Consider the following 27,732-nt stretch of genomic DNA (forward strand, 5'->3'; position numbering starts at 1 on the left):
GTAGCTTTTGGTTCCTGTCCTGGAACTAGCTCTTCTAGACCAGGCTGGCCTCGAACTCACAGAGATTCGCTTGCCTCTGCCTCCCGAGTACTGGGATTAAAGGCGTGCGCCACCACCGCCCGGCTCAGAATTTTTTTTTTAATCCATATAGGTTCAGAAAATGCTTGTTAGGTGTAATTTATTTACTTAAATATTTAGTGTTTTGTGTGTGTGTGTGTGTGTGTGTGTTCACCACCTTTGTACAAATGCTCACAAGGGCCAGCAGAGAGTGTCAGAGCCCTGGACCTGGACTTATAGGTGGTTGTAAACCACCTGATGTGGATGCTGGGACCCAAACTGAGATCCTCTGAAAGAACAGCAAGTCCTCTAACCAGTGAACTGTCTCTCCAGCCCTCCTCAATGTGTTATTGAAATCCCAATTAGGTGCTAGTTTGTAGCCAAACATTCCTTTGCCTATTGAGGAATGGATAGTTCCCTCCCTCTGTACCCTTCAGTGGTTGGAAGCACTGTATATCATCGTGTGTCTTCACAAGCAGGAAGTATAATTTTGTTTTTCAATGTCCATTTCCTCCCTGGAGAGCGAGGGAAAATCCACTCCTGTGAGACTGGGCAGGAAAATCTTGAGCTGAAGGCCAACATGGAATACACCACTCGATATCTGCCCCCACACACCAAAAGTTAACATGGGCAGCAGACTGGGAATACAGTGATCTTGGACAGATTTTACATAAGCAGGGGAAGTGGCGTACAAGAAAACACTCGGAAATAACTCATCAGCAATGTTTTGAGTTCTCCTGAAAGCCCAGCCCATAATATGTCTCAGGTAGAATCTGTACAAGAAACAAGGTTCAGAGACCTGTTGGTCTATTTTTCTTTCCTTTTTTTAAAAAAACTATTTGAAGGTCAAGAAAGCCTTAGGCTTTTCTTGGCTCCTCCCTTCCTCTGCCAATTGCTCTTTCTGGTTTCTGCCTGAAGGCACTGGAGGAGTGAGGGGCCAGGGTGAGGCTGGGGCTGTGGTTTGGGCTAGATTCAAAGCAAATGTTCAGGAGGGCACTCGAGAGAGTGTCACAGGACCCTCTTTGAACAGTCTGAGCTCCCAGACTGCACAGGCCGTCAGGAACACCAGGCTGCAAAACCACCGAGAATGCTTCAGGGACTCCAAGTCTGGCTGTGCTGCTTCCTGGGCTCAGCCCTGCTGTTGAAGATGAATTCCTTCAAGAGTGGGAGGATGGGAAGGGCTGGGAGGTGCCGTGGTGGCACCGATTACAGTCCACCGTTCGTGTCGCCAACCCTTGATGAACACCCGTGTACCTTCCACTGTGCGTGGAGATGGAAATGCGCTTAGTGTGAAGTCTAGCAATTGAGCTTTGTTTCTTAACTTCATTGCTAAGTCCAGTGAAGGAAGTATCCTTTGACTTGGCAGTCAGGCTTCAAACCAAGTACGATGTTTACATACATGAGAACATCATATTCTGCTCTATAAATACACACTTGGGACCATGCCAGATGACCCAAGTTCCATCGCCAGGACCCACGAGATAGAGAACAAATTCTGGCAGGTTTTCCTCTGATGGCCTCATGTTCCATGACATGTAAATGCATGTGTACACACACACACACATTCACACACATACAAACACACACACAAATAAAAAAAGATAATTCATAATCCTAAACCCCCTTAGTGCTGGGTAGGAGCTGAACTTATTCCCTCCCAGGACCCTCTTTCCTTTAGATGTGGCCAGGCTGGACCAGGAAAGGACAGCACATGAACAGGAGGCAGACAAGGGCTTGTGCTCACAGAGGAAGGCGCAGCCTACAGAGAACTGCAGCCACATCTTTAGGGGAAAGTTCTTTCCAAGGAGTGGACACCAGCAGACTCCCAGAGAGGCCCAGCCAGTGTTGTGGCCACTACAGTAGTTTGAGAAGCTGGTACATAGTGTCGTGGCCAGCATTTCATAGCAGTTGGCTCATGGGCTAGCAATAGCACAATCCCATTGGCTGTTTACAGTGTGGGTTGTTGAGGGGTATCCTAATCCAGCCAGGGTTTTCTGGAGGTGGATCCTGGTGTTCTGGACTCCTGATCTTCATTATGGATTATGGAACTAGGAGAGCAGAGCTGGAAGCTGCAGAGGACTGCTGGGGATTCTGGGCAGAGGGCTGCAAGACATGGTGTTGATAGCTTGAGCTCTTGGCCAATCGCTACCTGCCAGGGTTGTACTGTCCTGCTCTTAGAGCTTAGGACACTTGCTTTCCAATGACAAGCAATGGATGTGGGATACCTCCTCAAGGAGTCAAGTATGCTGATTCCCCTCTGGGTACCCGTGAGGATATGAAACCCATGTCCGTTTGAGTCCCCAAGTGTCCCGTTGAGCGGTTATTTCCCCACCTCTTACTAAGTCTTGGTAGACTTCATGTTTCAGGCATGAAAGGGATCTTGGCTGGAAAGGGAAGCTCTGGGGACCCATAGCTGCCCCGTCACGGTGTCGGCCTCCCTGTTATACTGAGCAGGGAGTTACTCGCTCTCCCGCAATTGCTTTAGTAACGGCTCCAGATGGATTTCTATAGTGACCACATGGGGCAGGAGCTGTGGGTTTATGTCATACGTCATGAGGATCGACTGAGAAGCAGAAGAGAAATTGGGGTAGGGAGAGGTCACATGATGAGTGGTGTAAGAGAATGTGGTATCGAGGGGCGTGTCCTGATGTGAGTCTGAGTAACAGGATAGCAAGGGTAACAGTGAAGGTGTAGTATGTCAGCTTCATGTCACTCTGACAAGCCACCTCCAAAGACCACCTGATAAGAAGCGAAGGTTTTGTCTCACGGTTTTGTATGTTTTGGTTCATGGATGGCTGGCCCTGTAGCTTTGGAGTCTATGGTGAGGTGGGACAACATCGTGGAAGCATGAGACAAAGGGAATTGCTGACTTCATGGGAGAGGGAAGAAAAAACAGAGCACTGATATCGCTTTCAAGATTACATAGCAATCACCTACCCTGCCACCACCAGGCTTGTCCTAAAAGATCCCACCTCCCATAGAGTCATGGCCAAAAATCAAGCCTTCAACTCGTGGCTTTTGTATATATTTCAGAACCAAATTATAGTGCAAGAAGCATGATAATTTTATGCAGAGATTATGGGACATCCCTTTTGGCCATGTTGGAGAGTATCTTTGAGTCACTGGGTAGAGATTTGTGCCACTATAAGTGAATTCTTAAAGGGGTATCTAGGATTGAAGCACAGATTTAGGGACATTTTACTAATGGCGTGTGTCAACCATAGTTGCCAACGTAATCGTTCAGCTGCAATTCTAACAAAGTAAAGCAAGACATGGCAATGGGGACAGAGGTGTCACAGGAGTGCTCAGTGACAGAAGACAATGAAAGATGACACAGAAAGATGCCAGGGGGTGGTAGATGGCCAAGCTTGGCAGGGGAGGGTGCCTGATCACGTACATGTGCCACGTGAATTTGAGGAAGTTGGAAGGGAGGGTCAGAGTGAATTTAGGGGAGCTGGAGGGCACGGGCTATTTAGCAGTTTGAGATTGCCAATAAAGAATGTCCCATGTGAGCAGGAGTCCAGCTGTGGTTCTGGTGGACATCACCAATTTAGCAGATGTCCAAGAGCTGAGGATCAGGTCCAGTTAAAGACCTGAGATCTCTTAGAATCAGAGCTAAAGCTAGGGGAGGGCTCCAGTACAGGACCTATGGCCCACAGTCATGCTGAGGGAGATGTCCAGCCCTGTTTCTGCCAAGGTGAAGGGTGGAGCATGGTGGTCTGAACTTTGCTTAGGACCCGAGTCCTTCTCAATGGGCTCCTTTTAGTTTCATTTTGACAGTAATTTTTAGACCAGTTTAGTTTCAGGGCTAAATCAATGGTTTTCTTTTACATGAACGGAGGAATGGAATGACCATGGAAGACATTAAGATAGGGCAAAACCAGTCAAGGTCAGTGTCACTGGACCTTCCCTCCAGAGACCCCAGAGGAGGTCCTTATTTTCACTCTTCTACATTCTGGTGACTTCAGACATCCCTTAACAAGGATTTCCCCACCCTGTCTTCTCTCCTCATGGCACCGGCCACTGCATTTAGTAGCGACCCTCATCCATGATAATCTCATGGGAAAATTATAGGTCTGATCACACCAGTGGTGATTTAATGAAGTCCCTGTTGTAGGTTTCAAGTGGGTGAAAGGGTCACCATTGAGTAGCTACAATAAATGGCTGGGTGGCAGCTCTTGACATTTCTAGGGAACACAGTCTCACAGCGATCTCCGTGTCCCTTGGTCATTAGTATCTTAAGGCATTATGGGAGTAGTGAAATAGTCTTCCCTAGGGAAGAGCACACTGATTGGTTGTCTGGTACCAAATGATCATCCCTGAAAATATGCATACAAGTAACATTATACAGACTAAGCATCTTGCTTTTGTATATTTATATATATAAATATATATAGCAACAATGAGAAAAAGAGGCCATGAATTTGACCGAGGGCAAGGAGGGATAGATTGGAGGCTTTGGAGAGAGGAAAGGAAAGGGGTACATGGTATAATTGTAGTATATCTCAGAAAAATAGCAAACCATTAAAATAAAGTAAGTGTTAATGTGTGAGGTGCATGCCGGGTACCAGGAAGGCATTTCCACACTGTGCTCCAACCAGGTCCCACATGGCTTGTAGCCCATCATTATATAAATGTTCCTTGAAGAAGAGTACATCTTTTGATTGGCTAGCTCTTTGGTTCAATTGGTCTGATTTCAGTGGTGCTGGGAGTTGAAGCCATGACCTCATGGTAGCCAAGTACTCTGCCACTGATGTATGTCCACAGCCATCTGCTCCAAGTGGTCAGTTCATGAATGTCTTCTTCATCTGGACCTGCTGCTTCTCAGCCTTCAGAGCTTCAGGCCCTGGGCCGCTTGACAAGGACCCTTTTGTGTTTCTCTAGAACTACTTCAAGGGCTCTCCTTTGATTGTCTTACACCACAGTCATAATCATCTTGCTCTTAAAACTATCTTAGTATTTCTGCCTGTAGAAGAAAGTTGATTTTTTTTTGATTGCTCTCAGTTTGTTGCCTTATTGGTTTGCCAGACTATTTAAGGCATGCCATATACATTTCTTTTATATGTGGTCTCAGCTTGCTCATTCAATTTACAAAACATACTCAGAAAACTCCATGGGAGCTCCTGCTGCAGACAGGCAAGGCTGTTGGCTGACTCAGCTGGGCTTCCCAAATACATGAGTCAGCTGTACATTTGACTGGGAAAAGAGAGCCAAGGACATGCTTGAACAAATGGAAATTGTTTCTTTACATTAAAAAAAAGCATTCAAGAGAAGGGAGATCCTGTCCATGGTCTGGTGTGTCAGTGGGGTTAGGGTCCGCACCTCCAGGAGTCTTCTGGCTCTCCCCACGGTCACTGAGAGCCCACTGCACATCCCACCCCTTCATCTGGAATGGAATTGAACATAGGGAGCAGGGAGTTAGACGTGTCCCAAGTCCCAGGAACTGCACCTGCTCTTCTTTCTTAGGAGAAATTAAGTTTCAAGAGGGCCTTCCTCCCACAAACCACTCATCTGGCTCCTTGCCACATCCAATCACAAGAGAGCCTGGGAACACAAACATACGGGGTGTGTCCTGACTTTTCTTTGCGTGTACGTGTTGGAGAGTAAAGCAGGCACCCGTGGAGACAGGGGCAGGAAGGGCTTGACTCAGAGATCAGCCCTGCGTTGTTCAACCCAGCTATTTCCAGGTCTTAGGGGCCTTCATTCTACCACCGCACACAGGCATCTCATCTGACTCAAGGAAAATAGCTATTAGCTTAGTAGGCAGTCATTAACTCTGAAGTAGATAAGCCATGAACTGTAGTTTCCCCCTTTTAAATACGGGGTGAACTTCTTGGAATGCAGCGCCCCAGGCACTTCCGTGGCACGGAGCCATGCCTCTGTCGTCCTACGACTGTGGTCGGCCTTAGAGAGGCTGTTAATTAGATGGGGAAAACCTTGTTTTGAAGGGGATGCTAGTAGACATTTTGATGCCAGGCTTGATGCAGCATGAAGCAATCCTCTCGCTGAGGGCCTGGGTAGGGGACAGTCTGGCTTGCACCTCCCTTGGAGGGGAAACTCCATGCTCTCAGTATGTTCCTTTGCCCCCCCCCCATGGAATGTTGTGGTAGAGAGGAAGGGGAAAAATTAAACAATTACACAAACAGTATCTTATCTATGTTATTAATTCAACATCAGTCTATGGGAAAATTAATATTATTTATGAAAGACAATCATGCATTTGCATCTGGACTGGGCTCATGACCGTGGAAACGCAGCGTTTGTTGTTAGCTGAGTTCTCTCTGAGTGCCTTCTTGTAGGCTCTGGAGTACCGTCCTTCTTATTAATTTTAAACTTAGCTCAGTTGCTTAGCCAGACGAGCATATTCAGGATACTTACATGCTCCAACGGAAGAACGTGGGAGTGATAATTTCAGAATGCAGCTTGTTGTCCAGTTTTAATGCCATGGTTTCTGTTTCCTTAGAAGACTGGGATATTTGCTTTGTGCTTCAGAGACACCATTTATTGGTACACACAAGTGTGTGCTCCATCATGCCGAGAGGGCGTGTTTCAACACCGCCCTTCCTACGTCATAAGGGAGCCGCTCCTCCCAGCTATCTCAGCCTGGCTGTGGTACTGTGCTTACCCTCTTCCGTCTGTTGGCACCTCGTCGGCACTGGCATGGATCCTCTGAAGTGTCACCTTCCTGGCACGGTTGTGACACCTGAGAGCGGGTCTTGGCTCACCTCTACCTTGACCACTCTGCCTTCTTCTCCACTCCATCCTGAGGATACCTAATTCTTTTCACTGGCGTTCCCTTCTCTCCGCAGTCCATGTAGGAGCCCCCTAAGGAGTGGCAGGGTATCTTTCATTTGGTTTAAAGCGTTAATCCAGGCCTCCCATTTCTTGTTTGAATAGCGAAACCATCAGGCATCCTCATTAGCATTAACCATTATTCAATCCCTGACAAAATTCTCAGCCCTCCTTTCCACTTGAACTGTTTCTTTGTTCTGAGGGTATTAAAACTGAGTCATCTGCTTCTTACCTGACATTAAGTTTCTCCATTGGTCTGCGCAGCCTTTGCACATGCAGATATTTGTGTTAAAATTAACTGCCTTCCGGGGTGGGTTCCAGGCATGCGCCTGTCTTTTTAGCACGCCAGGCACACCCTGATTCAGAGCCTAGTGCCCTGAATCTCGTGAGGAGAAGACCCAGAGGCGCTTCATTTTGTTTGCTTCCCAAACATTACCCCTGAGCCAGAGGGTGCATCTGGGTTGCACCTTCTCTTTACAGCATGCCCTACAGCGTTGCAAAAATGTAGCTTTGCACCCTGTACCATCCTGTGTGTTTCAAGGGATGTTTTCACTAGGTTCCTTAAAACTATAAACCAGGGTGGGAGTCACACACAAAGTTGGGTATGATTTATTGGTTGAGAAAGAGGCACCTGCTCAGATGGGTATACTTAAATCTGTGCCAGTGGACTTGTGAGCAAATTGACCTTCGTTGAAAGAATGATGTCGTCAGGCAGAAAGCAGGCCCTGGGGAGAAACCTGTTCACAGAGAGAGCAACCTAGAAGCCTGTGTTCCTCTGCTGATCATCATCTTCCTTCTTGGGTGGTGTCAAGTAGGTTTCTGGAATAATCCAAGCTATGAGACATGCATTGCTGGCTTTATCTTTAAAGAGGCAGGAAAGAATGAACTAATATTAATGTGGTCATTTATCACAAGGAATGAGTCTCTCCTGTAGACCGGAGGGTTGTGTGGTACCATCCCCTACCTTCTCTTTCTGGAGAAAAGAAAGAGCCATTTCTGTGGGAATCACTCATGAGTGTGGCATTAGCTCAGCGGGGATGCTGATCCCTGTGTTAAAGTCACATCTCAGTCGGGGAAGTTGCTCAGCGATAGAGGGCTGCCCTGGTGTTATTAAGGCCACCGACTTAACCCTCAGCTCCATCGCCCAGAAAATGGTGGTGTTTCTGGAAGTTTTTCCATTATCACTCTCCTGGGTGCTTTTTAAACAATATTTTGCAAGCCACTCTTGTGAAATTTTAATACCAGTGGTATATTACATTCTGCGCGTGGCACGTGTATATGTATGTGTAAATTTAATACCTTATCAAGATCCAGGGTCTGACCAAAGGACTGCATGGTTGCGATGAGGAATTCATAGTTTTGGATATGGAAACCTAAGGCTTAGACTCCAAGCCAGGGGTTCTCAACCTGTGGGTCACGACCCTTCCACAGGGGTCGCCTAAGGCCATCAGAAAATACAGATATTTGCATTATGATTCATAATTGTAGCAAAATTAGAGTTGTGATGTAGCAATGGGAATAATTTTGTGGTTGGGGTCACTACAACACTAGGAACTGTATTAAAGGGTCACAGGCATTGGGGAGGTTAAGAACCACTGCCCTAGAGAGTATCAGTGGAGACGGACAGATTAGCCAGGGACTAAAGCTGCCAGGAAATGCCCTCCTCCACACAGGGCTATTCCCCCAGAGATGGGCTTTCCCCATTTTTCTGTAATTGAGGCATTCACCACTCACTCACCACCACCTTCCTAGACACAGGCCATTTCTCTGGATGCTTTACAGTGCCCAGCAGATCAGAGTTTCATTTTCAGTTTCAGAAAGGTTTCATTTTCTCTTTGATTACAAGCAAGGATCCCAATCCTCATGGGGCTCACTCTTTTGGGGAAACTTCATGTCCAAACTAATGATGGGTTTTCAGGTGTCACGCTCATGGTTTGCATGAAGGGACAGTTCCACATGCATAAAGACAGCACCCTGATATCCAAAATAAGGTAATGCCATGGCGTCCTCAGTAAATGTGAGAGGCAGAACCTTGGGGTGGTTGACTGAGAAACAAAAATCACATTTACATATAAGTCCAAGAGGGCGGGATGATATATGTTTTTGTTCGCATATGATTGTCATCTGTACCTTGAGCTGTTCCTGACATGTCATGGTTTTCCATTGTATTTGTTGAATGAATGACTGTCTATTTTTCAGTAAATGAGGTAGGGAGACCCCAGCTCCGATCAAGTAGATCATATGGACATGGGAGATTTCATTAATTCAAATAAGGAATTAGAACCCTCGCTAGTCATGATGGGTGCTCTGTGAGCTACTCAGTATCCAGAAACGGGAACGTGTGGAGTGTGAGGAGAGCCGGAAAGCAGGCCAGTGAATGTAACCATAAACATAGGAACACAAAATACATGTTTCATAGCCAGTGACTGTGCGGAACTCCAGGGAGTGTTGTTGGCAGGGAGCAGAGGGAGCACAGTCTCAAGGACACTTGAGGGGTAGCACAGTCTCAGGGACACTTGAGGGGTCACCTGACACCTCAACAGGAGCATCAGGAGCAGGTGTAGGCAGTAGGCAGGGAGCAGGAGAAAACACATGGGCAAAGAGCCTGAGCGTGGATTCGTGGCAAAGCTGGAAGGTTTTACCTGAAAGGTTGGCCTCCAGGGCAGAGCTACGGGGCAGAGCTACGGGGCAGAGCAGGGAAGAATGTGATAGACACGGCCGAATGGAAAGTGTTCAGGGCAGGGTAGAGGTAACGAAGAGATCCATTTTTATGATCCAGACCTCGAAGGAGCAGTCCATATGTCCTTTTGACATTGCTGTCTGGAGAACAGATGACTACAGCAGTGACTGGAGTTTGGGTCATCGGGAAGAGAAACAAAACCAACTGCTCAGAACACTCAGAAGCCAAGTGAGGAGTAGAGGGACCATTGGGAGGGCAACTTGAAAGGAATTAGTGTCCCTAAAAGGATGTTTCGTGGTGGATTGTGGTTACTTCCTCACGCAGGGGAGGGACAAGAGCAACACAAAAGCTTGTCAACACATCTTGGAGGTTTATCTTTAAAGGGAAAAGGAGAGGAAGCTGGGAGTAGACTCATCTGCTGAGAAGGAGGATGCTACAGGGAGGGTGGTGCAGACCGAGCTATGATGTGGAGCCTAGAGTCCTCCTGCCAGGGAGATCTGAGAAGCAAGGCGATGGTCCAGGTCTATGTGGTTTTCTGATTCTCGCATGTGGACTTAGAATGTGTTTTCTTGAAAGCTGTGGAATTTGCCGTCAAATTTGATCAGAGTGCATTCCGAACACATAATTTAAAGTGATTCTGGTCTGTTTAGTCCTGTTCTACTCCCAAAGTGATTTGGATGCCAGGCACATCTTTTCTTCATCAGCATCCTTCACTGTGGCGATTGCTGTAGGAATCCTTGAAGTATGGAAACCATTCCTTCTCACAATTACAGAATTTTAATGTTCCTGTCAGGAAAGTGGCTCTCAAGGCCTCCTGACTGCAGGAAGCCCAGCATTGCCTGGCTCTGTTCCTTCCCAATGCAAAGATGATTTTGAGTTCTGTTCTCCTTATAGTACCATTAACACAAAAAATGTAAAAAAAAAAAAATAGAAATTTTTTAATTAGTTACCAAATGGAATGTCTGCTCTTTATTGTGAATCTTTTGTCTGTCTGTCTGTCTGTCTGTCTGTTTGTTTGTTTTCAAAGATGGGGTTTCTCTGTGTAACTTTGGTGTCCTGGAACTCACTCTGTAGACCAGGCTGGCCACGAACTCCCAAAGATCCACCTGCCTCTGCCTCCCAAGTGCTGAGATTAAAGGCATGCTCCAACACTGCCAGGCCTTATTATGACTCTTAAAAGGTCATAAATTCATCTGTTAGTGTTAGTCTTGATTTTCAAAACCTCTGCTAGTTCCCCTCTTGATGACTTTAGTGGTCAGATTTATTGTGGTCTATGTTCACTTTGGCAGTATTTTTTTTTTCATGTTTCAGAGTTTTAGTGGCCTTAGACGAATTGCTATTTTCTGGATGGTCTACAAAGCCCTCAGTAAATGAGGAATTGTATTAGTTTGTCCCAGAATGAAGATATGTTGGAACTTCTAATTTACTTATTTTTATCATTGAGAGTCTCAAAGGAAGTACAGCCCTTTGGTCTTATTTTCTTTGTAACCTGGAAAAGTGTGGGTCAAGTCCACCATATTGAAAGCATCTGGCTGGATAGTACCAAGAAAAAGAAACTGGATCTCATCAAAGGAATATATTTCCTTTTAGAACTCATTTGATTGGATATAGAGAACACCAGGTGATATAAACATAAACCGCACATTACTTCTTCAGGAAAGATTAAAATTCGTGAGTCAAAAAATGACAAATACATTGCTTGTGGGTCTTTATGCTCTGCTGGTACAGTGGGTTTCTCTGATGGGTTTTCCAGGAAGCAGTTGTGGTCGTTTGAATGCAGTTGGCCCCCATAATCTCTTAGGGAGTGACACTGTTAGGACATGTGACTTTGTTGGAGTGAGTATGGTCTTGTTGGAGGAATGGGCTTTGAGGTTTCCTGTGCTCTGGATACCACTCAGTGTCTCAGTTGACTTCCTGTTGCCTGCAAGATATAGAACTCTCAGTTAATCCTCCAGAACCACATCTGCCTGCATGCCACCATACTCTCCGCCGTGATGATAGAATGGACTGAAACTCAAAGCAAGCCCCCTCAATTAAATGTTTTCCTTATAAGAGTGGCTGTGCTCATGGTGTCTCTTCACAGCAATGAGAAACCTAACGAAGACACAGACGTTGTGATGTGATGAGTTAAGTTGGTGCTCTTGAGTAAGGCCTGTATGGGAGTGAGAAGAGCAAGAGCACAGAGAGGGGCAGCATGGACAGCCGTGGAGGCGTGGGGTCAAGCCAAGTCACAGAATGACCCAAGTGCGATATCCATCACTTGATGCAACTAAGGGGAAAACACTGGACTTCTGGCCCTGTATTTATTGATCACGGTATTCCGAACAGCTCTGGGAGATAGAAGGGAAGATGGAAATGAGTGATAGAAAATAAAACCCCAGAAAATAGAGATGTTTCCAGTTCCTGTGGGCAATTACTGGAGAAGCTGGCATGGGAAATAGAGATGTGGCAGGAAAGCAGGGTGGAGGAGACCCCACTGCTCAACCGAGAAGCCTGGTGGAGTCCTGCCACCAGAGTCTACGGCAGTGTGCCCTGAGCGGGTTCGCTGACCTTCCCTGCTATGGAGCAGTCCTTCAGTGCTGCCCACCCAGCATTAGGGCAGCCCTGTTAGCTGGGGGTGCAGGTTTCCATACGCCTCCTGTTCTGCAGATGCCAACCACGCTTATGTATTCATGACGATGGCCACCTGCACTGATGAAAACTGAGTGTGATCAACGGGGCTCAAGCAGGACGAAAGCTCTCCTACCGGGAGACCCTGGGACTTGGTCTCTTTTCACAAAGTCAGGAACTAAAGGCAGCTCTGCCTAGATAGCAAGTGGTGTCTCAGAAATAGCCAAAGAGGAGACCCGAGGAGCTGACCCAAACCCAGTGAGCACAGAGCTGAGCCTGGGAGGACCGAACCTTCTTTGGCCAGCATGAGCAGTGTTAATATATCTTCATCTTACTTATGTCTTCCATAAGCAACAGTTACACAGAGGTAAGTGAGATGGACTGTGAGTCTAGTACAGTCAACAGAGGTGGATCACTAAGAAGCGCCTAGAAGCAAAAATGGTATTTGTAAATTTGTACAAGATGTTTATGCAGAAATACCATGTATCCATGTTTGTAAATGTTGAGCACAACCCAAATCTCACTTCATCTGCTCCGGTTTTCCCTTTCCAAACGGTGGCTTCTTCGTTCATTTTTCTGTATATACAGGCTTCCATCCCAGACCTTCCAAAGGCCTTAATGCTAAATCTTCGTAATCTTTCTCTTGAGGCCTTGACTTCTAGGTTCATTCAGAGAGGCTGGTGACCTTTCTGCCAGGACTCGGGTTGGCGACAATGCTCTGTCCAAGGCCCTACCGGGCAGCCCAGTAGAGCACAGAACAGGTCTCCAGATCATAGCTACACAGTCTTCCTTTCGCTCTCTGGATTGTATGATAACAGAGCATTTGAGGTCTGGTCACTTCTAAATTCTCTGTTGATTTTCCTTATCTTTGGTAACACCTTAAATTGATACTAATGGGATTATCTCTCTGCCCATGAGGTTTTCTGGGGCTGTGACTTTCTGGAGGCACTGAGAGAGCAGATTATTGCTTCACGTGTCAGTGCACACAGAGAGGTCATTCCTGACATCAGTGCAGTGCTCCTTCTCAACATTTTCTCAGGGCGTTCCACATAGCAAGTCCACATCATTTCATTGCACATTTTGTTTAATTAAATGAATTGTTATATTCACTTTGTTGGAACTCTGTTTGGTCAGTGAGGTGGTTTCTAGGCTATGAGCCCAGTACTCAAGAAGATATTGTAAAATTTCAAGTTAAATACGTCAGTGTTTGGTATATGCCAAATCTCCAGCTCCCTTGAAGGCTGTCTTGAAGGAACTCCTGGTTCCTGCATTCAATTGCAGTGTGTTCTCCTGTTGACCTTGAAGGAACTCCTGGTTCCTGCATTCAATTGCAGTGTGTTCTCCTGTTGACCTGGTTTGCAAACCTGGGTTTTAGTTGTTACTGAGAGCCACCCCTGCTTAAAATCAAGATGGGACCCCTGCAAAATTTAGGTTGCAATTTTGAACTAGAACTGAATATTGTGAAGTTATGTAGCACTCAATGTTCATGGTGACTGCTGACATCGAGTAGTAAATCACTGTGGTTGGTTATCTAAGGGTGACATTAAATACTTGATTATTTTTTATATTTGATTTCAACATATCATGGTGAGTGCTAGTTGTGACTAATAAGTCTTTAGAACATAATATGAAGTTGTTTTAACCTTCCTGGTAACATACTAAAAATCCCTAGAAGGTTCTTTGGTCCTTGGAGCTTTGTAAGGAATTCATGACAGTGACACACTGCAAGCACTGTGGATCAAGGAATCTGTACTAGTGCTCTTATTTATCCTAGTGAAGCTCTGTCGTGTTTGAGGAAGAGGGCGCTGCCTGTCATGAACCTTCCTTCAGCTGCACCCATCCTACTCTTACTCACAAAGACAGAGCTTTGATGACTCTCCAGAGGCAGACTGTGGGACCATCATCTGAGAAGCACAGTGACTAAGATTAGCATCTCGGCTCTCATGAGAACGCTGCTGTGTGGCAGTGTTCCACCACCTCAGGATCTTACAAGCTTTCTGCTTCCTCTTCTGCACTGATCTGCGAGTCTTGTGGGGAGGTGTGATGTAGCTATCCCATTTATGGCTGAACACTTCAGGGCTCTGGCATACAGGAATTCACAATGCCTGGAAATGCATGTCCAGGACCTTCCCAAGATCAAGCCAGACTAAAACTTCTAGCGTGGATCAAGGGGGTTTTAATGACTGTCTCATTTCCGGCCACAGTCATCTTCAGTAATAAGTGACATTTCTCAGAAAGGGGTGCCAGTCCCACATTCTAAAACATCCAAGTTTTATTCTTTGAGTATGTTTGCTGGGAATGTGTAAATTAATTGTTTTCTTAAACTTATTTTGTGACCCAGTGAGGTAGCTCAGTGAGCAAATGTGTTTGTTCTGCAAACCTGAAGATCTGAGTCCAGTTCTTGGATATTAAGGTCGAAGGAGAGAACATACTCCCAAAGGGTATCCTATGACCTCCACATGCACACGTGTGTCTACACACAGCATATATAAATTAATTAAAGGAAAAGAAGGAGAGAACATACTCCCAAAGGGCATCCTATGACCTCCACATGCACACGTGTGTCTACACACAGAATATATAAATTAAAGGAAAATAAAAATGCATTGTCACGTTGATAGGGACCAGTTGTGTCAACATGGACTTCATGTGTTGAAGTAGTGACTCCACATGAGACTTCTTTTGGATACGAAGTCTTTGAATGATATCTAGTGTAAAATGAAAGGTTAGAGTTACCTCTAATGCTAGTTGTTTGATGAAAAGGATGTCAGAACACTGATACTTGCAGGGCACTTACAGAAACAAGGCTATGCAAGGTGTCACTGTATTAATGTCCCCTTCAAAAAGTAGACTGGAATTTAATCACCTTTTAAATAGTGGTCAGTGGAAAGTCTATGAAGTGGTGAGGCCATGGTGGATCCACCTTAGTGTTGTAGGAGTCTGCTTGTTCGGTCCCAGCTGTCCAGAGTTGAGATAACCACACATACACTGTGTTAATTAAATCACTGCTTGGCCTATTAGCTCTAGCTTCTTATTGGCTAGCTCTTACATCTTAATTTAACCAATTTCTATTAATTTGTGTATTGCCACGTGGCTGTGGCTTACCAGCAAGGTTTTGGCTCATCTCTTCCTGGTGGCAGCTACACGGCTTCTCCTGACTCCACCTTCCTTCTCCCAGAATTCAGTTTAGTTTTCCCCACCTATCTCTATTCTGCCATGTGCAGACCCCAGACAGCTTCTTTATTCATTAACCAATAAAAGCATCACATTACAGATGACCTTACCACACCACCTTAGTGGGCACCTCTGTGCTACTTTAAGACTGCAAATGCAGCCTCCTTTGCCCCCTTGCCACCTATTTCCCACCTTGTATAGGCACAGCATGATCCTAGAAAGGATGTGGCATTTGGGGCTCCACACTAGACTCCAAAATCACCAAACTCATTGGCACCTTGACTCTAACTTTCCAGTCTGTTTTGCTGGGATCTGGGAGCTTCATTTGGACTATAAATTATGTAGAGTAATGTATTCTGCCATTACCAGTGTGGATGGATAATACAACACACAGTGAAGTGCAATAACAAGACAGTCGCTGGCAGGCTAGAGAGAAGCTCAGCTTTGCCTGCTCATACCATGATGTTGGCCTTAGATGATAGATAGATAGATAGATAGATAGATAGATAGATAGATAGATAGATAGATAGATAGATGATAGATAGATGGATAGATAGATAGATAGATAGATAGATAGATAGATAGATAGATAGATAGATAGAGCTGTAGCACAGGAGAAGTTGAACGGTGCTCTAGGTAAAACAGATGCATATTCTCTTATAAAAATTACCTAGAGGTCATAGGGAGGCATCAGTGTGTCTTAGACCTTGCCTTCATGTGCTCACAGGAATGGGTAGACCGAGGAGTGCGGCAGGTGCTTGAGGTGACTCAGAAAGAACCTTCTGGGGAGTCAGAATGCTGTACAGTGCATTTCAGCCTCTTGTCCTCTGGGAGAAACTGCGTACAGGCATCTCCTTTCAAAAGCACTGTTATTAACTACTCTGTTTTTTCTACCCGCAAATGGTTTCAATTACAGATCAAAACATCTGCTGCCTGTTTGTTTGTTTGGTCGATTGGTTGGTTGTTTTTTTGTTTTTCAAGACAGGGTATCTCTGTGTAGCCCCAGCTGTCCTAGAACTCACTTTGTAGACCAAGCTGGCTTCAAACGCACAAAGATCCTCTTGCCTCTGCCTCCCGAGTGCTGGAATTAAAAGCGTGTGCCACCACCCAGCTGTTTGTTATTGGTTCCCATGTGTCTGTGTGCTGCCTGTTTTGATCAGAGTGAAGAGAATATTCCAAGCCAACTGAAGAAGCCAGAGCACTCCTTGTCTTTCGCCTTCTTTGGGAGTCAGAGACAGCATGGCCACACTGCTCTCCTGGGAGCACGCTTCCTAATGCCATGTTTTCCACCTTGAAGATGGACCTGGTACAATTCGTTGTTGCCCGTGTGCTTGTGCGTAGGCACAGCCCCCATTGTTCTGTGACCTTCAGTGCCCGTATCACTGGATCATCTACTAAGTGTAAAAGATACAGTCTTAAGGATTTTCCTAGTCGTAGTGGGGCACTATTTATCTGTTAAGTGGTAATGAATAAAGCAGGTGGTATTTAAATGAAGCTACCTTTGGTTGATTCAGATTAATTAGAGTTAAATTAATGAAAAATGTGTTCAGGTTTTCTTGAAAAAAATTAAATCTGCCGAAATTATCATAACAAAACAAATTATATAGTTTCTTGGAAAAGCATATTAAGGACTAGTCAAATTGGGATTGTATGAACAATATACTTCCATGCTTATATATGTCTGAAAACCACTGAGATGTATCAGTTAAAATGGATCCTGCTCAGACAATAAGCCATTCCCATAGGAGCAAGAATTTAGAAAAGCACAGAAACCAGCATCAAGGGGTTTCTTAATGTTCTGGAGACCACTTGTCTCCTAGATCTCTCAAACAGGAGCTGGAACACCATTGAATATCATAGACTTTCAACGTCTGAGGACATGGTGACCACTATTGGTTGTCAGTAGCGATGTAAAGTTCAAGCAACCATTACTGGATCATAAAATATCTGGTGTGAACACCAACATATTGTGAATGTGTGTGTGCCAGAAGGCATTGTGAGGAGACAGGATCCCAGCTCCATGAAGACCAACTCTCAGGGAAGGGCTATGTGCTCTCGGATGCTCGGAGACTGGGGTCTGGAGCCGGTTTGGAGAGCAGGGGAATGAGGAGGGAAGTGCCTGATAGTACTGTTTGGTAAAATAGGTCATCTGTTAAAAGGAAACAACTCACCCCATTCTTGGATACAAGATGTGGAAAATATGGGCTGTGTTCCTAGCAGGTCCTTCTCTTTTAACTTCTACCACAAAAGCCTGTGAAATGCTCATGAAGTGTGGTATGAAATTATCAAAGAATAGACACAATAGAAGTTAAAACACATATTTAAATTACTGTTCCTGTAGTTCTCTTTCCTTTTTAATCTCTGTAAGTTCTTTGTAGCATTTACCTGTTACATCTTCCCCTTCCCACAGTGCAGCCTGTGGCTAAGGCAGTCCTGTTAGCTTGAACTCAGATGTGGAATGCACTGGAAATCACCAGAGTTGTGGCCCCTTCTCCACAGAAAGTAGGAGCCTGGAGTCATAAGGGAGCTTTGTATACCCATCTTCCACGGAGCTCTGAGTACTGGGACACTGACTTTTTGATCTTTCTGCATATTCTGATCTGTCCATCAGAGTGCCCTGCTCTCCGCAGGTTCAGATTTACAGCTGCTGAGCTGTGAAACATCTGGGTTTTTAGTGTCCCCATTTTGAAGGAAAGCTGTGCTCTCAATGACATTGTCTGTAGGGAGATCATGTTGATCTTCTAGACGCCATACTTCCTTTAAGTAAGCATTGATCTTCTAGACTTCATACTTCCTTTAAGTAAGCTTCCAGGTCGCTCCAGAAAAGAAAAATGGTTCTGAAGGCCCCCTCCCTGCTGCCTACTCACTGCACTGGAACTGAGCACTAGCCCTGTGGTGCCGTTCTATATCCGAAATATAGCTAGAAATAGCCCAGTGGCCTCAAAGAGACATGGGAAAGAGTGTAGAGGAGTGTAACACAAACAGTCATCATAGTACTGTCTACTGTGTGATGGTAATTTCCCTTAGGAGTCAGATTCATGTGACTCCTCATTTTCCGTTTTAACCCAAGGCCTTGACAGTAGCCACTGTTGAGACTGCTGAGCCTTCTGTGTCCTTTCTCCTTCGTTTAGAAGGATTTTAAATTAGGGTAGGGTTCTAGCACCCAGCCAAGTACCTGTGGCCATTGTTAACCAAAGCTAACAGTGCTTCCTGTCTTGCCTAAAGTACAGGTAAAGCAGAATGCTGAGCCCACTGAATACAGCTAATTTACCTTAGAAATGCTAAGGAGGTGGACTTGAGATTACCCCATAGCCATGTCTGAGATCTCCATGAAGGAGATTTCCAGGTGATGGTTCTCCACCCCAAGAGCATCATCACGAGCCAAACGTGATGCTTTGGAGATGCAGGGGGCTTGCTGAGTACTCTCTGGTGCTTCTTCATGGGTTGCCTCCCTTTAGTTTTCTAGGACTGGTACTTGGCATATTTGCATATGGACAAACTGTTTCAAATACAATATTCTTTCCCTTCTTACACTGTGTTGTTTCCTGGTAGTGGAAAATTATGATTTCGTGATGGTCTTGTGCTGTGGCACTCAGTTTGCCTTACCCACAGCATATATGAATGCCTCTTTCTTTCTGTCGGGTCCCCTTTAATTTCACACCTCAAATGTACAGTAAAGAAATGGACATTAGCCTCCTTAGATTGCATAGCACCCCAGAGTCGCCAGGCATCTGAGCTGGCACCTAAGCCATTTGGTACATTTCTATGGTGTTTGAAGTCAATAAACAGCACCCTTAAATGTTTTCTCCCAGGTGACATTTTCTCAGCCGGGTCACTCTTTGGGTCTGGTTGAAAGTGGCTTGACATTCTCCCTACATTCCTCTCTAAGCATACACAGGCATGAGGCTCCAAGGACGTGTGACCATTCCAAAACGTAGCCACTTAAAATAGCTGTAAATGATGGAAAGCTTTTATAACATAGGATACAAATGCCTTGTAAAGAAAAGAAAGTTCCAGCTTCTCTTAAAGAAAAGTGGACCTCTTCTGAATTCCTCAGAAGTCCTTCGTCTCCTGGCAACGGTGTTTCTCCTAGAGGTAAAGTCTGGGGAACGTGAGTTGGCCAGACAGCACTGATCTTGGGGAACCAAGGAATTGCATTCACACATCATGTAGTTTTGTTTCCTTGACCATAAGAGGGGCAATAAAGCACGGGATCCTTCTAGACTCTTGAAAGCTTGGAGAGTAGGAGGTTTGGGGAAGGAAGGTGGTGGCCACCTGAGAGAAGAATCATTGCTTCCTAGTGAACGCTGCTCTTCTGCAAGCCCATGCTGTGTTCATGCGCATCTCTGAGGATCAGTGAGAAGGTTTGACAGATCTTCCACCTTTAGATCAAGCAGAGGCAGGGACTGGAAGAGCTGTGGGTACAGCAGGCTTCTATGGGCTGTCCTGGCACAGTGCAGTTTCACAGATTCCAGACATGAACCTCACACAGTCTGAAGATGTAGTTTTAACCCGGGAGGGGGGAGGGTAAACCTAGTCTGGTGTTATTACCTGAAACGTTTTTTTCTTTTTCTTCCAAACCATTTCAGAGGAGGGTAACTTCCCTGTCCTGTTTTCTGACAGAGGTTATGGTAGCTAAGTGAGACAAGATAAAAGAGACAGAGACAGTATGATGCTATCAAAGAAACCAAACACTGTGAAAATAAGAGTTTTTGTTATATGCTGTGTTTGGCAGCCTTTTGGAAAATAGAAGGCTTTGATGTGATTTTTGAGAAGCAAAATCTTAACCTAATCATTTCTTTTACACCTTGGGTTTGATATGAAATTATATGACTGCATCAATTTGAAAGAAAAATGGCTCAGGATGTTAGTTAGGTGCTATTGAAATTCCACAGTCAGTTCTGTTAGCCGTAGAATACGGTCTACCAAGACAAAGTCAGGTATCAGAAAGGATATTTCACATCAGAAAAAAAAATCCCATCATATTTTATTTGAGATTAACTCTTTGTCATTTACTTCTTGAACACCTTTTGTGTGTTTGCAAATAAAACTCAGAAGATGCACTCCTAATTACTGATACTTAGGAAGTGTTGAAAAGCATCGAGAGTGAATGGTGGGGTCTGGAGAAAGGGATCAGAAATCAAGAGCTGTTGCAGAGGACCCAGGTTCTGATAGCACACCCCACACTGAGCAACTCACAGCAGGTTGCACTGGGGATCCAACACCTATGGCCTCCTTGGACACTGATGTCATATACACGTGAGTGTGCATGTGTGTGCGCACACGCACAAATAGATAAAATAAGTCTTTAAGAAAAAAAAAGAATCAACATGTTGAAGGAAGTTTTTTAAATCCATGGCTAGGCAGACACACACTGCTGCCTCATAAACCCCACTTACCACGGACAGACAGGCTTCCATTGATGAAAAATAAGGAAAGTTCTTTTTTTTTTTTTTTTTGAGACAGGGTTTCTCTGTGGTTTTGGAGCCTGTCCTGGAACTAGCTCTTGTAGACCAGGCTGGTCTCGAACTCACAGAGATCCGCCTGCCTCTGCCTCCCAAGTGCTGGGATTAAAGGCGTGCGCCACCACCGCCCGGCGAAAGTTCTTAATTTTGTGTGAGTGTGTGTATGTGTTTGTGCATTCATGTGCACATGAATGTATATGTGTGTGGTCATATGTGTGTGTGAACCTGTGTATGTGTGTTTATGTATATGTTTATGTATTGTAAAGGCATGTGTGCATAGGTGTATGTGTATGTGTGTATACATTGTACATGTATATATGTATGTGTGTTGTGTGTACTATGAGCATGTGTGTGTATGCATATATGTGCCTGTGTGAAGACCACAGGTCAAAAAGTTCAAGTGTCTCCCCAATTGCCCCCCATTTCATTCTTTATGTCCCTACACTGAACCTGAAGGTTGCTTACCAGACAGGACTGGCTGACAGGTGGATTCCAGGAGCTCTCTTTGCCTCCTCTGCCCGTTGTCATGATTACAGAAGCATGCCACTGTGCCTAGTTTTCACTGGATTCTGGGGGGTCAAACTCAGGTCTTCCTGCTTACATCGTAGGCACTGTAACAACCGAGCCATCTCTCCTGTTCCATAATTTCTTACTGGACAGGAATTACTTGACTGGTCAGCCACACAGGCAATGTGAATGGACCCAGAAGTTCTAAGGGCACACCCAGGCTTCAGTCTGCAGTTAGGGGTCTGATCTGGTGTGGCATTCCCAAAGCAGCCTGCCCCCCAGGCAAGGGGTAGAAGATAGCTAAGGTAATGAAGAGAAAAACCCCACAGTTCTGTGGTGACAGGGTCCTCCAGCAGAGCTGGTTCTGCAGCCTAGAAGCACTCTTTTGATACCTCCAGTTTAATCCCAGTGTGAAGTCTGACAGCCATGTCACTTGTCAACAATTGTCCTGGGCACTGTGGGACAGATGTACCACCCACTGGAAAGGACAACTTCCCTTCTGACTAAGAGGAAATGAGTGGGCAGTGTAACCTGAGGAGAAAACAGAGAAGAGCCTTTGCCTTGGCAGAGGATGGGGCTCTGCATTGGCTGCACTCACGCCCCCTGCTGGTAAGGCTGGGGCACAGGCAGTGGCTTTGCTCACTTCTGTTGCTTACCTTGGGTTCATATTCTGGAGGAGTTGAACTCCCAAAAGCTTGCTATTTGTGTTGAAGGCACTTTGAGAGGAAGAAGGGAGTCAGCCTCACAGATGATAACTCAGTTGCTTTGTTATTGCTTCAGATGTATGCAATGAGGAAAGAGTTAGTGTTTTCTCAGTGAGCAGCGAAGCTTTTCTTCCTTCCTGCATTTTTTGGAGCTCCATTCTTCAAAGATGTTCCAGCGATGATGAGGTCTGAGTAATCCTCAGCAAACCACATGGTCATTTCACAGAGGCTAAATATAGCAGGGTTTATGAATGGCGTGCTACTATATGTGAATCCCAGATCAGACTTGTTCAGCTGCAAGTGGAGCCCCTCAAGCAGAACGTTAAAAGGTCTTCTAGCTGGGCACAGTAGATCACACTTTTGATCCCAGCACTTGGGAGACAGAGACAGGCAGATCTTCATGGTGTCTACAAAGTGAGTTCCAGCACAGCCCTCGCTACACAGTGAGACCCTGTCTTGAAAAGCAAACCAGCAACAACAACAAAGAATGTCTTCGAGACTTCCCACCCGCTCTAGCGTTGGCACTCACAGAGGCTGTGCATTGCTGTACAACAACAGTGAAACAAGAGTCCTCCATGCTAGGAAATGTGTGGACATGACGTCAAAATTGGTCTCATTGCTCTCAGTGACCTCTGACCTGGTACACACACTCATGGATGATGAAGACATATGCCATCCACACAGCACTTGTGTTTTACATGGGAAAATCATGTGAAACCCTTGTGTATATGGGCCACACGTGTGGTTCATGTGGGGATACTGGCACACACACTGCACATGTATGCCGCATTGATTACATGTCTTCCTCATGCATATAGCATGTAAAGAAAAGCACACAGAGGTGCACATAGCATTAATATTTTAGCTATATGTACTACTAGAGTAGAGATAAAACACAGATGCACAAAAGAGCCTCTCAAAGGTGAGCTGTGAGACTGAGATTGATGAGCCACCCTGTCCAATAACTGTGGTCTTGTGAGTCACGTGGGACAGCACCAAAGGCGCCTCTAAGCCCATAAGGTTCTTTGTGGAGTCTATGGAGTACCAACAGCAACTCAGAAACAAGTTTATCAATCCATTCTTCTCATCTTAACTCTCCCCTGCCTACCTCTCAATCTCCTGCATTCCCCAGGACTTTAGGGTACTTAGAACCAACATGTCTTTTCCTTCTATTCCCACAGCCTGTCAAGAGATAAGAAAAGGCATTAGACAGAAAGAAAAATAAGAAACATGGCCACCTTTATTGTCATTGTAACTTTAGAAACACACTTAAATATGTCCCCTGCCTACCCCCAGATGAGGTCTTCTGCAGCCTTGTTGAGAGATACACCATGGCTGGGAACGTAGCACATGCTGATGCCCGCTCTTTAGGGAAGGCAATCCGCATAGTGTCTGTGCTTTACTCCTGGAAACCATCCCATGAAAGCATGCTGGTCAGAGAGAATGAAGGGACAGCACCCGTGATTCTGTGGAGTTTGAATCCGAGAGAACTTTGAAGAAATGGGATAAAGCTCCTGCTCGCTTTGTCGAGTGGCGCGTGATGCTAGCATTGCTGGGGAACACGAGGTCTTTGGAAACAATGCCCTTTCTATGCCACTGAAGCCACAAGAGACTTGCCATGTTTAACGGTCATGTGGTGTGTCTGCCCATATCCTGGGTAGGCCTACAAACTCAACCCTGAGTCCTAAGGAGCTTGCAGTGTGTGAATTATGCGTCAGACAAGAGCATCCTGGGAAGGCCATTGTCACCCCCGCTGATGGGAATACAAAGGGAATATGTCTTGAGAGCAAATTTGTAACATAAATCAAGAACTTAAAATGTGCCTGGCTTTTGACTTCTTATGTTATTAGTAACTGAGTCTAAAGCAGTGATCAGAGAGGAAGTCACGGCTTTGTGCACTGTGCATGAGGCTGACATCTGAACATAGTGCAGGCACATGGAGTATTAGCACAGTAGCATCGAACAATATAGACATATACAGACATAGCTAAGTGAGTCATCGAACTGAATACCAACTAAGAATTTGGAAACCTGCCTACACATAATTTCTGTGATCTTAGATACCTTTTATTTTTTGTTACATAAACAGAGCATGCAGCTACCATAAACACAGAACCAGGCCTTTATGAACAAGACGGACATCTTGACAAAGGAAATTTAGAACAGAATTTAAAATAATTATGGGTAGCAGACTTTTTCCTGGGCAGGGAAGTCAGGGCTGTTTTCAGCTTTCTTTTATATTTTTGTGTTTTCTAAGTTATGAACACACTTTTATTCATCGAAAGATTCGTAACTATTTTTGCTTAAGGGCTCCTTTCTTCGTCTATAAACAGAAAACCATTTATCGAGCTTTAGTGAATGCATTTCAGGGTGGGATGGCGCGTGTCAGTCTGCATATCTCAGAGGTGCCGTGTAACAGACGTGAAACCTCTGTGTCATAGGACAGTAGACTGCGGGTGGCTGGGGAAACTCTCTTCCACATGTCTGTCATCTTGAAACAAATGTAGAAAAGCAAGCATCTCAGCTTCTGATAGCAGACACGAGAACAGAGTTAACCACAAATGGCTGCAAGCCCTGGGTGGGTACAGTTCTGCTCCCATGGCATCAGAAAGAAAAATGGGTCAAAAGATCTCCTGAGTAATTTGGAAGCATGGGGGTCACGGGAGAGGCTAGAAGGAGAATGGGGAGGAAGGAAGGGAGCGGAGCAGAGAAAACTATATAGCTTGATAAAAAGGGGTCAAGCCCACCGTCAAGAGACAGACTCTGAAGGGCAGGATGAGAAAAGGGGATGGAGTCTTGAGTGGAGATGGATGTTTTGTTTTAGGCAAACCATAATTCAAATGTCAGTTAGAAGCAGGAGTAGAAACAATTCCTGAATTGTTTTAATTAACCCTGACATGCAGTCTGTTTCTAGTGGGTCCACAAGGAAGATGCCCTCACCATTCTGAATGTCCTTTTTCGTCTCTTTAGATCCTGGCCAATGTGATCATATTCATCTGTGGGAACTTGGCAGGTGCCTACCATAAGCACCTCATGGAGCTTGCTCTGCAGCAGACCTACAGGGACACGTGCAATTGCATCAAGTCCCGGATCAAGCTGGAGTTTGAGAAACGGCAGCAGGTAAAGTGTGTTCTTAGCCCTGTACCTGTGCTATACGGGGAGTTTCTAGGATATTAGCTATTATTTAACACTAGCGCAAGCGTCTTTCTTGGTTTAAACAGGACTGGGACATCACAGCAGCGCGTGCAGGAGCTGTTTTCCACCCGGTTGATCATGGCCACCATCCAGAATCATTTTAGCATCAGGAAGTCATTTCATTAGGGGCTGGTGGCTGCCGTTGTTTGCAGCTGTCCTGTGACGATTGTCAGAATATTGTATAGAGATGTACACGGGATTACACATGGACCGTATGGAAACAGTACAAAGCATAACTGATAGGGACACTGGGAGGCCTGTGGGGTTAAAACATGCAGTGCCCTCCAGAACAGCAGAAACACATAAAACAGACAGACTGGAGGGGAAAAAAATCACCCGAGTCTTGCAGTGGAGATCCTTTATTTTTATTTATTTATGTTTGGATTTTTGAGACAGGGTTTTTCTGTAGCTTTGGAGCCCGTCCTGGAACTAGCTCTTGTAGACCAGGCTGGCTTGAACTCACAGAGATCCGCCTGCCTCTGCCTACCGAGTGCTGGGATTAAAGGCATGTGCCACCCCCGCCCAGTGACATCATTCATTTTAGGTAGTGGCATGATACTATGTTCGTGACTTTTCTCATTGCTGCGAGAAAATATTTGACTTGGGCAATGTGAGGAAAGATGGGTTTGTTTAGCATGCGAAGTTTAAGGGCTCTGTCTGTCACGGCAGGGAAGGCGTGGCAGCGGGACTGTGTGGCCACTGCTTCCGCGGTGTCCACAGTCAGGAAGCAGAGATGAATGCTCCCGCTCAGCTGTCTTTCTATTTTTATTCTTGCTGAGGCCCAAGTCTACAGGGTCATGCCACCAACATTCAGACTATACTTCCCTCATCCAGTAAACCTCGCTGGAAAACGCTGCATAGACACCCCAGCTGTGGGTTTCCATGTTGATTCTATGTCCAGTCAAGCAGACAATGAAGATTCACCATCACAAGGGCCACGGGACAATCCTTAGTCTATTCTACGCGTTTCGTCAAAATGTATTTTGGTGGTGGGAGGGAAAAATGATCACTTGAGTGCTGGCACTGCATTTCTGTTTGTGTATAGATCTGAGAATAATAATCAGGTTCTTTTTCAAATGGGAACATTGGTTCATTTGTTCGGCAAATATTTAGTGAACAGCATTGGCACTGAGCGTGGGTCTAGGCATCTGGGTGTCTACGTTCTCACTGTTATTACCGACAATCTTGTGGGTTTTTAAATTATTTTTTAACCTCCTATACAAATAATGTTAAATTCATTTGTTAAATACATGATGAGATTGCCCCACCTCCATAGTTAATGTGATCTGTTTTGAAAGAATTCAGATGAGGTGCATCATAGTACACAAAGACAGAGTTTATTGTAGAGTAAACTGGAGAACCCTCGATGGGTGAGAGTGGCCGGCGGGACCGTTGCAGGGCAGAGCCCTCTCCCTATGTGAGTGAACGATGGCGCATAGAGCACCAGAACAGCCTCCACTGAGGGTATGCTTTGCACTGTTACTTCTGAAATTTCTACAACTGGCAGCCTTACCGAGGAGTTGTTTCCTATCTAGGTAAGTGACAGGCCACTTGGATTGACGCTTTTGAGAGGGGCAGTGAAATGCTCTTTTCCCTTAGCAGCAAATAGCCACCTAGCAAATAAATATTACAACCTTCTGGGAAATCCAGGAAGTCATTTTCCCACCTGGACCAGAGAAGGCCTCAGATCCGTTTTAGCAGTAATCAGAGCTCTGCTGTCTCTGTTCTTGGTTCTCCAAGCTGCTGACTGGGAAGGGTGGGTCCATTCCTAGCAACCTTGAAGTCTGCTAAGAGCTTACTTACCTATCTACTGGATCTGTCAATACCAACTGACAACTCAGTTTATCTTTAGATATTTGTGCCCAGTTGTGTTTAATTTCTGGATCCTGGAAAATTCCACAGTGTCAGTAAGTGGCCCTGCTCATTCACAGGCGGTGCTGCTATCACAGGGCACATCGAGTTGTCCTGGGGATAGATAGAGAACGTGTGTTCACACAGATAGATCTCCAACAGACCAAGGAAATGATTCCATCCAATTTCAGATTCACGGGAGGGTGAACCAATTGGGGCTGTTTTCAGGACTGTGGATGGTCCAAAAACAGCCTTGTTACTGAGAAGCTCATCCAGCCGGACTTTCAGGTCGTGCGAGCGGCCTCACTGGAGCCTAGCCCTGCTCTTCTTCTTTTTTTTTTTTTTCCTTTTGATTTTTGAGACAGGGTTTCTCCGTAGCTTTGGTTACTGTCCTGGAACTAGCTCTTGTAGACCAGGCTGGCCTCGAACTCACAGAGATCCGCCTGCCTCTGCCTCCAGAGTGCTGGGATTAAAGGCGTGCGCCACCACCGCCCGGCTAGCCCTGCTCTTCTTTATACCTTCTAGTACCCCTCCCCAAGCAGTCAGGGGGTGAAGATGGAGTCCTGATCACCACCCCCAGTGTTAGGGGGCTTAGCAGGTCCATCACTGTACACCTGGGGTCACTATACGGTGTTGCTTATTTCATTGCAATGGCTGTCAAGCCGGCACGTCTCAGAGGCCACCACAGTATTCCCTG

At 45.4% G+C, this 27,732-nt stretch overlaps 1 protein-coding gene across 1 annotated transcript in view; it reads left to right on the top strand.

Moving 5' to 3' along the window:
• The window catches only part of Adcy2 (adenylate cyclase 2), a 325,945-nt gene that overhangs the window by 159,568 nt on the left and 138,645 nt on the right, over positions 1–27,732 (top strand). Inside the window, exon 4 of the mRNA XM_057789671.1 lies at positions 24,960–25,109. Within this exon, the coding sequence (XP_057645654.1) occupies positions 24,960–25,109 (150 nt within the window). The remainder of the gene's footprint in view (positions 1–24,959; positions 25,110–27,732) is intronic.

This window comes from Chionomys nivalis, chromosome 15 (genome assembly GCF_950005125.1).
Source record: "Chionomys nivalis chromosome 15, mChiNiv1.1, whole genome shotgun sequence".
NCBI classification, from domain to species: Eukaryota; Metazoa; Chordata; class Mammalia; order Rodentia; family Cricetidae; genus Chionomys; species Chionomys nivalis.